General features: G+C 51.6%; 2 protein-coding genes across 2 annotated transcripts; one reads left to right on the top strand and one right to left on the bottom strand.

Moving 5' to 3' along the window:
• Positions 1 to 431: 431 nt before the first annotated feature.
• On the bottom strand, positions 432 to 3,825 carry ALTATR162_LOCUS7232 (uncharacterized protein; the record flags this gene model as incomplete). Its single annotated transcript, XM_043314860.1, has 2 exons — positions 432 to 1,556; positions 1,606 to 3,825. The coding sequence occupies 2 exons, from the start codon at positions 3,823 to 3,825 to the stop codon at positions 432 to 434; spliced, it is 3,345 nt and encodes a 1,114-aa protein (XP_043170795.1).
• A 1,521-nt stretch (positions 3,826 to 5,346) lies between these two features.
• ALTATR162_LOCUS7231 (uncharacterized protein) lies at positions 5,347 to 12,107 on the top strand (the record flags this gene model as incomplete). Its single annotated transcript, XM_043314859.1, has 10 exons — positions 5,347 to 5,718; positions 5,800 to 6,159; positions 7,411 to 7,546; positions 7,602 to 9,093; positions 9,150 to 9,166; positions 9,223 to 9,233; positions 9,498 to 10,007; positions 10,349 to 10,534; positions 10,583 to 11,947; positions 12,000 to 12,107. 10 exons carry the CDS (start codon positions 5,347 to 5,349, stop codon positions 12,105 to 12,107), a joined length of 4,557 nt encoding a protein of 1,518 aa, XP_043170794.1.
• Positions 12,108 to 12,980: the final 873 nt, after the last annotated feature.

Here is a 12,980-nt window from a genome sequence, read left to right as displayed (position 1 = left end):
TCAACAGCAAGCAGGCACGTCCCCGTCTACGCTACACGCACGGTACGCATCCCCCGCACACAGCTTGCACGACAAGGCACCAGGGTGGGTCCGGACGAGAGTGTGTGCCAAGTAGCGCTGAGCAAGGCGCAAGTCACGCATTGCATCATGCACTAGACTTGTATTACTGTCGTCGACGACATATTACAGAAAGCGGACATCCGCTAGACACCATCGCTCCACAGAAAAAGCCTCGAGGGCGGGTATGCATTGTTGTGCGCCTGTCGCTGCAAATAGCCACGCGACATCTCATCCACCCTTTTACCCGAACTCCATCGCAACTTCCATGCGAACAATAGGAAACCACAAACACCCGGGAATGCTAATCGCGCCCAGTATACAAATATGACACATGGATAATACAACAAAACAAGGCCACCACCACAGCAGCCTCAGAGTCTCCGCAGTCGCTTGCCAGCCCCCAGCTCAATGGCCGTGCGACTGTTGAGGATGAGTTCTTCGTTGCCGCCTTCTGGCGGGTTGGCCTGGATATACTCGCGCCGTATGCGTGCAGCTTCCTTATCCCACGTCTCTACGCGTTCTTTGAAGTTTGCTGTGCTCGCCGTCGCATCGTCTCGTGCTGTGCTGGCTTGGTCGAGGTACGGCTGTTTGACTTCCTGCTCTGCTGTACGCCATCTCAAGCCGACAGCATTACGGATCTCCTGTTTCGGTGCTTTGGCCTCGGGGTTGCCCGTCCTCGCTTTGTGAGCATCGTCGCACTCCTGCTTGCATATGTACCAGAAATCTTTGGTGAACAGCAGGAATGGATTGACACCTGTACGTCCTGGCCTGATCGGACGCTCGCCAATTCGATCCAGAATAGCCCCTATGATAGCAGCTTCGTAGTCTTCGTCGCGTTGTATCCGCCCAGATTTGTTGTCTCTTGACGTTGACGCTGGAACAGCAGGCTCGAATCGGCGTTTCGTCTCAACACTGGGTGTCGTTGGAGATTGTTCCACCTTGATCACCTTTTTCTCAACAAGCGGACTAGGTACCTTGATAGGCCCGAGAATTGTCTCAGCAACCTCCGCAGCGACCCGAAGGCCTGACAGATATGCGCCATGCACTGTTGCAGGATGTGTGCCACAAGTCGCTTCACCTGCAAAGTGCACTGGACCGTGTGGTCGCGCCATGACATCGTAGTCACCTGCTTGTGTCTTTGGCCCAACGTATGAGTAGCTGCCTCGAGCGAATGGGTCTCTCTTCCACCGCGTCACGATCGCTTCCGACGGTAGGGGGACGTGGTTCGGCGCGAACATCGCATCGAGTCGATCCGTGACCTCTTTTACGAGCTGATCATTCGACGTCGCCTCCGCGTAGTGAGCAGCGTCGCCTGCCATCAGCGCTATCAGCACTGGCTTTCCGCTCGTCTTTATACAGTTCCAAAAGAGATAGAACCGTCCTCGTTTTGTAGAGTAGTCTTCTAGTCGCATGCTGGCTTCGTCTTCTGCTTTATTGAGCAGGCCGAACATGTCTCGGTCTGGCTCCCAGAAGGCTTTTTCGTACACAAGAATAATCTACATATATTGTCAGAAAGGGTAGCAATGTCCATCTAATTCGACTAACCTTGTTAAGGAGACCAAATCCCATTCGCTCGATAACGTCCTGCTTCCAGTCAGGAAGAGGAGGTTCGAACTTGATCGATCCGGATTTTAGCACCCCCAGAGGGGTTGTCAGAACAACCTGGTCGGCTTCATGGACTTCGCCGTTTGCGCACTCGATCCTGACAGCTTTGCCCTTATGCTGCTCATCGGTATTATAATGGACAGCTTTGATGGGGGTGCTGAAACGGACGTCCAACTGACTGGGACACTGCCATAGACCGCGCGGGACCTGTTGATAGCCTCCTATCACCTCACTATGTTCACCCTCGAATTCGTTGCCAATGTCCTGATCCCAGCCGCTCAGACTGAGCTGATTGACACTTACAGCATTCGCGTACTCAAGATTAGCATGATGCCAACTTAACAGACGCATATCTCTAGGCTTGAGATCGACCAGTGACTGGTATTGCAGGAGACCTTCGTCCATTGTCTGTCCAAGTGTGGGGTACTCAGATGCTTTGGCGATCGTGTCGAGATCTAAAGACTGCGTCTTCGATGCACCTGTCTTGAGCTCCCAACCCATACTTTGGACCGTTTCGGCTGCCGTGATGTCCGGGTTGAAGCCCGCGCTGAGTTGATACGCTCTACCTGCTAGCTTCTCTACCCCCGTTGTTGGTTTTTCTTGCTTCGTTGACGCTGTGCTCGTAGCATTCGCGGACAAAGGGGCATCGGAATGTTCTAGCTCGGCAACGGTGGGCCCATCAACATCGGCTGGCTCGCGGCCAAAGGCCATCATGTTACGGTCACCTTCCACCGTCCTGTGAGCTGCTGGTTTATTCCGGTATACTGCCGCCCGTTCCAAGACATCATTATACAGCTTCTCCACGAGAATGTCTTGACCCCTCTCCACCACCGTCCCGTCATAGTCATAAAGTATGGTATTATCGCGAAGGCCATGGTAAGGTATACCGAGTTGACCTCGGATGATCGCGTTCAACGGGTTGCCGTGCTCGAATCCGGTAACGATTTGAGCGCCCATCTCAGCCGTACAACGATGTCCAGGTGGGAGCGTAGAGCTAAACTGATTGAGAAAGGGATGCGAGTAAACCCGGCCACCAACACGCGGACGAGCTTCAAGTATAGTGATCTTTGGTGGGAGTTCTCCCGCTTCTGTTAACTGGTCACCAAGCTGGGCGAACAATCCTTCCAGATGGCGAGCGCATCCTAACCCTGACATACCCGCACCAACCACAATGATTGAGCGTCTCCGTGCGACTTTGGCTTTTGATTTCGGGAGTGTACCGGTAGTGTCAGGCACTTCGGCGCATCCGAAGTTGATGTACCCGTTCCGCATGAGCCATAGATATGCTACCCTCGCTAGACCGAAGTAACGCTTGTCGCGAGCACATCCTGCAGCTTCTTCGAGAGAAACGTACACCAGAGGATTACGATGCCATAACCGGAGTATCGCGTTCCTGATGTTCAGGTAGATGGTGACTTGGGCGTGAGTGACGTGATCTCGTAACAGCTCGTACTCAGCAGGATGCAGGGTGAACGGGTTCAGCCGGCTGTTCTCCGCTGCTAGAATGCACTGTCGGCCAAACTCCGGCCACGAGAGCTCTGCAGGTATGCTTGAATTCGCCTTCATCTCATTGACCTTTCCTTTTACCGGAAGTGAGTTTGTTCTCCGATGCTTCTTCTGTTGCTCGTGCGACTGTGGAAGCTCAGGAGTTGAAGATAATTGTGATGCGCGACTCAGGCTCTGTGGTGTTCTAGCCATGAATGCAGTATCCACTCGAGGATTCTTTAATGATAAATGGGATTTCGCGTCATTTCCGTTGACAGTCGTATGCGAACTGCCGTCGTTTAGATGCGGAATTTGTTTGTTCTGCATATTAGTCATGCCGTTGATGGCTGAGTTTGGTGTGAATGGTTTTTGCAGTGGCGAAGGAGTGTAGTTGATCCCATATCCATTAACGAAAGCGCCTGGAGTAGACTCTTCCCCCTCGTGACTCGTACCCAGTTCCGGTGTATCGTGTGAATCGCCGTAGTGCACGGACGACGCACTCGATTCCCTGCCGTAGTCCAAGTTACTAAACCCAGGTATAGGTGCGATACCGCCTTTCAGATGTATGCTATCATTGGACATTGGCATCGATAGGAGATCATCGTGAGTTTGGTCGAAGAGGTACGAGCCGTCATCGAGTGCGGTGGGATCGGCTGTGGATGCGATGGAGAACATGTTGACGGAGATCTGGTGAGGGAAAATGGGAGGCACCTGACAAGGAAGCGGCTACGGGCCGCAGTCAGTAGTCGACCACAATTCCACTGAAATTGTTAGTATGTGTAACGAGTGAGATTTATTGCGAAAGCATGAGAGGTTCGGTTGAAGTTGTATCGATGGTGATGGCAGGGTGCAGGTGGACGATAGACTGATGCCCAGACCTATGGAGGTCGAGGCACGAAAAGAAACGCACCATACCCACCTAGGTAAACTCCGTCCGAGCCAACCCCGTCGTTCCTGACCTCGTCCCTCTCCCGGCCACCTCGGAGCATCCATGTACCATCTATCATGGCGATGGCGGGCGTGTACAAAGATCTTATTGTTAATGTGTAGCTTGCCATCTAGGAAGCGCCGACATCTGCAAGCCGACCCCGCTCTTACGGAAGCGAGGAGTACTACAACTCGTTGCGATACCCAGCTCGAGCCATCCACATCTCCATCTCAAAGGCCTCTCATCTAGGCCTGTGCGTCGTACGAGACACGCACATACTCTCCTCTTACTGCGTCGGCAGTCATGGTAGCATGGCTCCGAGACTTTCAATTGTCCAACACATATCTTCATTCATCCTATTGTGCGTCATGAGGTAAAGTTCATGCGGCGCAACTAACCGTGACGACTGATAGAGCATTGGAAAGGCACCAGAAAAAGATTGAGTGGATGGTATGAGATACAGTAGGTTATATCCGATATGTATATATCACTTTGATCGGATAAGACTGATGAAGATATACAGGACCCTAGAAGCCACCTATCTTCATAGACTCCTGCGCAAGCCTTTCCCGATCTGAAGTCGAAACTGCGACTGTATCACACGCATCGACCGAAATTCATCATCTGCATCGTCTATGCGAGTCGCTATCCTCCGACTTTTCAATATCATATTCCAACGCTCTTCATCGCGTTGTAGGCCACAAAGATACCAACCGAGATACCATCTGCTCTTTTTAGGACTTATATGTCGACCAGTACACACCTGCTTGGTGTCATGTGGATCACGATGACCTCCATCGCGGATGGCATACTTTTGAGGCCGATGACAGGCGCTCCACCATGGGTCAGGGCTACTGAACTCCGCTAGCACGACTCCTGGTTGGTTCTCTGATGGCTGGAGCACACAAAACTCGAGCAAGCATCTGCTCTTGGAAAAGGATATGCTTCTACTGTGTTGTGCCACAGTTTCGTAGCTCTAGGCTAAGTGCTAGCTGGGCAGTTTGGACCTCACGTCTTTGTGAATTCCTCAGCTTGCTGAAAACAATAAAAGTCTTGATAAACGTATCGGGTGCATTTTCCTTCCCCAAGTCGCTCAAGATTATGAGACCTGATCATGGAGCCCTTGATGATTTATGGTAATCACGTGGTGCATTTTGTAGACGCTAACGTTCCGCACGCCGAGGCGATTGTGTCGCGCCAATTGCCAACATTGGAACACACCGTCTTTTGTCTTCACTCTTCCAACTCACGAGCTCGCATAATAAACAATGCGATGGCCTTGGTCACGCAACGACGATGACCAAAAGAAAAGCGGACTGCCTCAGTGGGCCGCTCCAACGAAGTCGGATAATTGGTCAAGCACGTTGTTTGAGCCACGGACACTGATTCCGGCAGTCGCTCTTACAGTCTCAACTATTGCTGGTGTCCGGCTCTACAAGACTTATCTGCGTCGCATACCAACCGTCAATCACATCAAACCAAACTACTACCGTCGCAAGGGCATATTTGGCCAGGTTACAAGTGTTGGAGATGCAGATAATTTCAGGCTATTCCACACACCAGGTGGGAGAATAGCTGGGTGGGGTATCCTGCCCTGGAAGAAGGTACCTAAGAAAAGAGAGGACTTGGTCAGACAGACAGTAAGTGCTTTGGAACAAGACCAGCACTAGGCATTACGGTGGGTTGCACTCCATTCGATCAACAGCTAACCCTATGCCCAGCTTCACATTCGAATTGCTGGGGTCGATGCTCCAGAACTTGCACACTGGGGCCGAGAAGCTCAGCCGTTTGCGAAAGAGGCCCATGAATGGCTCATCAATCTGATCCACAACCGCCGAGTCCGCGCATATATATACAGACGTGATCAGTACGACCGCATAGTAGCCCAAGTCTTTGTGCGCAGATGGTTCTTCAAGAAAGACGTAGGGTTGGAGATGTTGAAAGCTGGATTGGCCACGATATACGAGGCCAAGACAGGTGCCGAGTTTGGTACCGCTGAAGACAAATATCGCGCTGCGGAAAAGAAGGCTCGCGAGAGCAGAGTCGGGATGTGGGCGAAGCCGAGCTTCACACAAAGGTTGGTAGGCGCAAGTAGTAAGACACTGGAGAGCCCACGCGAATACAAAAATCGACACAATGCAGCGGACAAGGCAAAAAAGGCAGGATGAGGAAGTTCGGCAAGAGGAACTGCTATACCGCTAGTCATGTGCAGGAGCAGACGAGTGCTGCGATCAAGGCAGGAATGCGCCAGCCTTGTTCATTGTGCCGGCCCAAGCCATGAGGAGTCACCAACGGTCCGAAGACCCCACAAAGCGAATTAGCGTATTGGCATTTAGGATAATTGGCATCTTGGGGGTATCTGGGTTATGATGACTCCAAAGAAAGTGTCCTCGGGTGTACGGGTTGTCGGCTTGCTCTATGACCAAATGTGTATGTTTGGAAGAGTCGCGACTCATGTTACAAGTCCTAAACAGATGTATGACTACTAAAAAAAGTGCACATGGTATTGAAAGTAGTAATGCAATGACGCTCGCAACGCACTGATGCAGGAGCTAGCTCCCGTGTGACTGTACCCATTGAGAAAGCTCTGCGCGACCATGTCAAAATTTCTTCTCATCCGTGCTGTGTGCCAGATGCTGGGGATCTGAGTTTCGGCGCCGTAATCGGTCCTCCGCATCCATATTCTCCACGACGGAATGGAAACAACTGTGAATGTTGCAATTGCATCGGACCTACTCATGACTGGATCGCGCATCCTGCGTGCATCGGATTTGAAAGATGCAGTCTATAAGAGCAAGAGCAAATGCAAATGCAAATGACTGCATACTACCCTTTATCCATCGCGTCTTTGAGGATCGCCGACGGTCTTATCTGTGCGTTATCGGAGATAGCTTGATTGGCCCGTCGCGCATCATTGGAATTTTTTGGCTGCCGCATCACATCTTCCCCACAGATTATACATAAACCCTGAGGGAGTCATTCGCGCTCTGCTCAACCGGGTCGAGCTATAGCCCTTCAATTGCACCTGTCGACCACCGAGCGACCTTCTTCCCGCGCGTTCGACGCCTTATCCTCCCTCTACATCCTTTGTCAAGCTCGAAGCTCTCCAGTTGCTTGACTGCCTGCAAATGGCTCTCTGCGGACGTCTAGCACGTCGCGTACCTTCCCTTACAGGTCATACCCGCTCCATTGCACCTTCCACATACTCTCGAAGTTTCACAACCCGAAGTGCTCGGCCGTTGACTTCGCTCCGCTCCAGCACTGAGTCACCTGCCGCTCTCCGACAGCTGCGGGCATTCACAAAGGTCGCGTCGACACTTAACAAGACACAGACCGCGCCCAATGCAGAGGCATACCTGAAGAGCGGCGTCATTTCTGGCGCGCAGAATCTGGTTGATGTCAAGAAAGTCCTGGTCATTGGTAGTGGTGGTCTCAGCATTGGTCAAGCCGGAGAGTTTGATTACTCAGGTGCGCATAGAAACTCGTGCACATGCAGATTCGCGCCGTACTAATCAGACATTAGGTTCACAAGCACTCAAGGCCCTGAAGGAAGCTGGCGTCAAGTCCGTCCTTCTCAACCCCAATATTGCTACCATCCAAACGTCCCACGTGCTTGCCGACGAGATCTACTACCTGCCTGTAACTCCCGAATACGCCGAATATGTCATCCAGAAGGAAAGGCCTGATGGCATCTTCCTCAGCTTCGGTGGACAGACTGCGCTGAACCTGGGTGTCCAGATGGATGCCAAGGGTATTTTCGAGAAGTACGGTGTCAAGGTGCTTGGAACCAGCGTCCAGACTTTGAAGACCAGTGAGGACCGTGATCTCTTTGCGCGCGCTCTCGACGAGATCAACATTCCCATCGCCAAGTCGATTGCCGTTTCCACTGTCGACGAGGCACTGGACGCGGCCGAGAAGGTCGGATACCCCATTATCGTCCGTGCCGCGTACGCGCTCGGTGGTCTCGGTTCGGGTTTCGCAAACAACCCAGAGGAGCTGAAGAACTTGTCAGCCCGGTCGCTCACATTGTCACCTCAAATCTTGGTTGAGAAGTCTCTCAAGGGCTGGAAGGAGGCCGAGTACGAGGTCGTTCGTGATGCCAGCGACAACTGCATCACAGTCTGCAACATGGAAAACTTCGACCCTCTTGGTGTACACACCGGTGACAGTATCGTCGTATCGCCAAGTCAGACATTCAGCGACGAGGAATACCACATGCTCCGGTCTGCGTCCATTAAGATCGTCCGTCATTTGGGAGTCGTAGGCGAGTGCAACGTGCAGTACTGTCTCCAGCCAGATGGTCTTGACTACAGGGTCATCGAAGTCAACGCTCGTCTCTCTCGTTCATCTGCATTGGCATCCAAGGCAACTGGATACCCTCTGGCGTACACTGCGGCAAAGATTGGTCTCGGACATACGCTCCCTGAACTGCCCAACGCCGTCACTAAGACTACCACCGCAAACTTCGAGCCCAGCTTGGATTATGTCGTCACTAAGATGCCTCGATGGGATCTCAGCAAGTTCCAAAACGTCAAGCGCGACATCGGCAGTTCTATGAAGTCTGTCGGTGAGGTTATGGCCATTGGTCGCACATTCGAGGAGTCCTTCCAGAAGGCTTGCCGCCAAGTCGACCCCAAGTACCTCGGTTTCCAGGGCGAGAAGTACGGCGAGAACCTTGACGAGGAACTCAAGAACCCCACCGATCGCCGATGGCTTGCCGTTGGTCAGGCACTGTTCCACGAAGGTTACACTGTCGATAGGGTTCACGACCTCACTAAGATCGACAAGTGGTTCTTGTACAAGCTCCAGAACATCGTCGACCTCACCCATGAGCTCGAGGAAATAGGCAGCTTGTTTGGTCTCAAGAAGGACATCATCCTCAAGGCTAAGAAGCTTGGTTTCTCTGACAAGCAGATCGCGAAGGCTGTTAACAGCACCGAGGATGAGGTTCGCGCACGCAGGAAGAGCTTCGGCATCAAGCCGTGGGTCAAGAGGATTGATACTTTGGCTGCTGAGTAAGTACATTAGATTGCACTTGAGAGATGAGACACATACTGACTTTGCACTCCAGATTCCCCGCTAATACGAGTACGAAAACTTGATGCCCTCCCCTCGATATACCAAACTTTGCTAACGATGCGTAGATTACCTCTACGTAAGTACCTGATCTTTTTTCTTTTTTCCTAACATTTCCTTCGCAACAACCACCACCATCGACTTTGGACGCCGTCCAGTTGATGCCGTCGTTCCTTTTCTTCCAGTTGCACTGCAATCGCCAGTGTCGAATTTGGACGCTGCCCAAGCACGGACATGCAGACCGCGTCTACATCGGATGCGCCACAGCGTCAGACCGGGGTATGCTCCTTCGCTTCTACCAATACGACAAGGAAACGTGCCTTCCTAAGTACTACAAGGCAAGTCTGAGGGAAGGCTTTACTGTGTTGCACCGAGGCCTGCTATGCTGGACGCCGTCCATTGCTCCAACCGCTTTACAGCCTATATTCCGCCTGCTCTTCCTTCTGCTAGAAGCCACTTTCGCATACATCTTCTGGGCTATGAGAACCCAAACAGCAAAGACTACGGCATGGCACACATCCGTCCCTGGGATCGTTTTGCGCTCGAGTATACTGGGCTGTGCTCTCATTGCTGCCTGGACGAAGGTATCCTTGGTGACTTCTCGCTATCTGCAGAACAGCTCCAAGAGTCGGCTGTCAAGAAAAAGGAGCGTTGCCGTGAAAAGCACCATCACCGAAACGCCGACTACCACTTCAAGCAGATGGAGACGAACTACCATGACTACCTGGATGAAGTGGGAGTTCGGGTCCGCCTACATAGGGCTCAGAAGCACAAAGAGCGCAGGGCATGGGAGAAGGCCAACCGAGCGAAGCACGCCATCAAGAAGATATACCATTGCAACCTTTGCAACACAGTATGTCAACCGCAGTCCGACCTTACCGAACACGAAGGTAACGGCAAGCATCTCCGCAACTTAGCTGCCGCTTTTGGTGACTACCGCTACAATTGCGACCCCTGAGGCTATCACAACAACAAGTTGAGCCTATACAATATCCACTGTCGTACGAAGCGCCACCGGCGATTGGTTGCTGAATCCTCGAGCTCCCAGCTCGTGTGGGTGTCGTCAACGTGTCATACGTTTTGGAACACTTTTTTTTGAATCTCTCTGGAGTCTGTGACGATCTCCAGGACCTCTTTTCGTCATCTCAACAAAACAGTTTACGCTCCTTCGTATTCGCTAACCCATACTTTTAGACCACCTACAACGCCTCGTCTCACGACGTGACTTTTGATGACCACGGTATCCTGGTTCTGGGATCGGGCGTCTACCGGATCGGAAGTTCAGTCGAATTCGATTGGTGTGCTGTCAACGCTACCCGCTCTCTCAACGCCCTCGGAAAGAAGACTGTCATGATCAACTACAACCCCGAGACATATTCTGTAAGTAGCACCGATACCTTCATTGAACCATGATTAACATCTGTTCAGACCGACTTTGACGTCGCCGACAAGCTGTACTTCGAAGAACTCAGCTACGAGCGTGTTATGGATATCTACGAGTTGGAGACCGCTAGCGGTGTTGTTGTCTCTGTCGGTGGCCAACTTCCCCAGAACATTGCGCTCAAGCTTCAAGAGTCTGGAAAGGCAAAGATTCTCGGAACTGATCCTCACGACATTGACAAGGCCGAAGATCGCCACAAGTTCTCTTCCATCCTGGACTCAATCGGTGTTGACCAACCCGCCTGGAAGGAGCTTACCTCATACGAGGACGCGAAGAAGTTCGCAAACTCTGTCGGCTACCCAGTTCTTGTTCGTCCATCATATGTCCTGTCAGGTGCTGCCATGACTGTTATCCGCGGTGAGGACGAGCTGAAGGAGAAGCTTCTTGCTGCTTCCAACGTTTCGCCCGATCACCCAGTCGTCATCACTCAATTCATTGACGGCGCTCAAGAGATCGACTGCGATGCTGTTGCTTCCAACGGAAACGTTCTCGTCCACGCTGTCAGTGAGCACGTCGAGAACGCTGGTGTCCACTCCGGAGACGCGACCCTGGTGCTGCCCCCTGTCAACCTCGACAAGCGCATCCAAGAACGCGTCAAGGAGATCGCAGACAAGGTTGCCAAGGCCTGGAACATCACTGGTCCCTTCAACATGCAGATCATCAAGGAGGAGGTTGAGGGCTCTGAGCCAAACCTCAAGGTCATCGAGTGCAACCTACGTGCCTCTCGTTCATTCCCCTTCGTCAGCAAAGTCCTTGGTACCAACTTCATTGAAGTTGCCACTAAGGCTCTCGTTGGCCGTGACGTGCCCGAACCAACTGACCTCATGAGCGTTGAGAGGAACTATGTCGCCACCAAGGTTCCCCAATTCTCCTGGACTAGGTTGGCAGGTGCTGACCCCTACCTTGGCGTTGAGATGTCATCCACTGGTGAAATGGCCTGCTTCGGTAAGGACCTCGTTGAGGCCTACTGGGCTTCCGCACAGTCGCAGATGAACTTCCGCCTTCCCCAGCCCGGTGAGGGCCTCCTCTTCGGTGGTGATGTCACTCCCGGTTCGCTCCACTCCAACTCCCTTATCCAGGTCGCCAAGTACGTGCATGCACTGGGCTACAGGTTCCTTGCTGCCAACAAGGATGTAAAGGAGCTTCTGGAGAAGAACACCGAAGGCATCAGCGTTGACGTCATCGAATTCCCCAAGGACGACAAGAGGAAACTCCGTGAGGTATTTGAGAAGAACGACATTCGTGGCTGCTTCAACCTGGCTAAGTTCAGGGCGAATGGTCTATTCGACGAGGACTACGTAATGAGGAGGAATGCGGTTGACTTTGGTGTGCCGCTATTCATGGAGCCCAAGGTGAGTTCATCGGTTTTACCATTCATGGCATGAGAAGCTAACTTTAACGCAGACTGCCGTTCTCTTTGCGCAATGTATGAGTGAGAAACTGCCCAAGAAGGAGGGCATCCCCAGTGAAGTCAGGTCATGGAGCGACTTCGTTGGTGGACGACCATTGTAGAAGGTTATTGGTTATTGGGACAATGTTTGATGTCTCATAGGGAGAAGAAGGATTCATTGTAGAAGATATACCCAGATGTAGGGTCAGGTTGGGTCAGGATCTAAGGAAGGGAGGATCAGGATGAAGATTATGTTCTCATGTGTATAGCGTTTCCAGCTCATGATCAACTGTATCAGCAGGTCAGTGAAGTTGGGTGACTTCCTTTTACTTTCAATTTACTTGAAAAGTTTACCGCTCATGTGGCTAGATACTTAAGGATATATTTAGTTATACTCTAATCTACTGGTCACTGCAGCGGCTGTGTCCAAGATGCCGTTCGTGGTCATGCGAAACCCTTACGTAGTATTTCACCTAGGTATCACTGGTTTGTTTGCTGTTTCCAAAACTACAGCGCTCTTGCCTTCGAAGAAGATCGGGGTTTTTTTTTCCAGAGTTGTATCACCTAACCTCCTGGAGCCTGAAGGTAGTCAATGTGTTCTAAGGTACTCTTTATCGACGTAGAACTTGCTGAATACCTTTAAGATGCAATATGTTTACGTACGACTCAGAAAAAAAACGATCTCCTTTGTACATAGACGGTGTTGATCTGTACGCCTGGGGAACTAAACAGTGACACAGAAATGCGCTGTCACCCTCCTTTTAGCCCCTCTTATCTCTACTACGTCTTGTAGCTCAAAGCTCTATCCATCACGACCACGCAAGTCAATCATCTTCTCATGGGACTTGAGAAAGTTGAAGTTGTGTTCGGTTTCGAGCATACGGATGCGGGAAAGTTCGAGAAATGGCGCAACGGAACTTGGGAATGCAATGGCGCACAACGTTGGTAGACATGTACAAGTTACGTGTAAGTAGCAAGGATCTCCAATTCGAGAA

The sequence above is a fragment of the Alternaria atra genome, assembly GCF_907166805.1.
Source record: "Alternaria atra isolate CS162 genome assembly, contig: 28, whole genome shotgun sequence".
Taxonomy (NCBI): Eukaryota; Fungi; Ascomycota; class Dothideomycetes; order Pleosporales; family Pleosporaceae; genus Alternaria; species Alternaria atra.
Note: the sequence above shows the minus strand (reverse complement) of the source record. Positions and strands in the feature narration are given on the sequence as shown.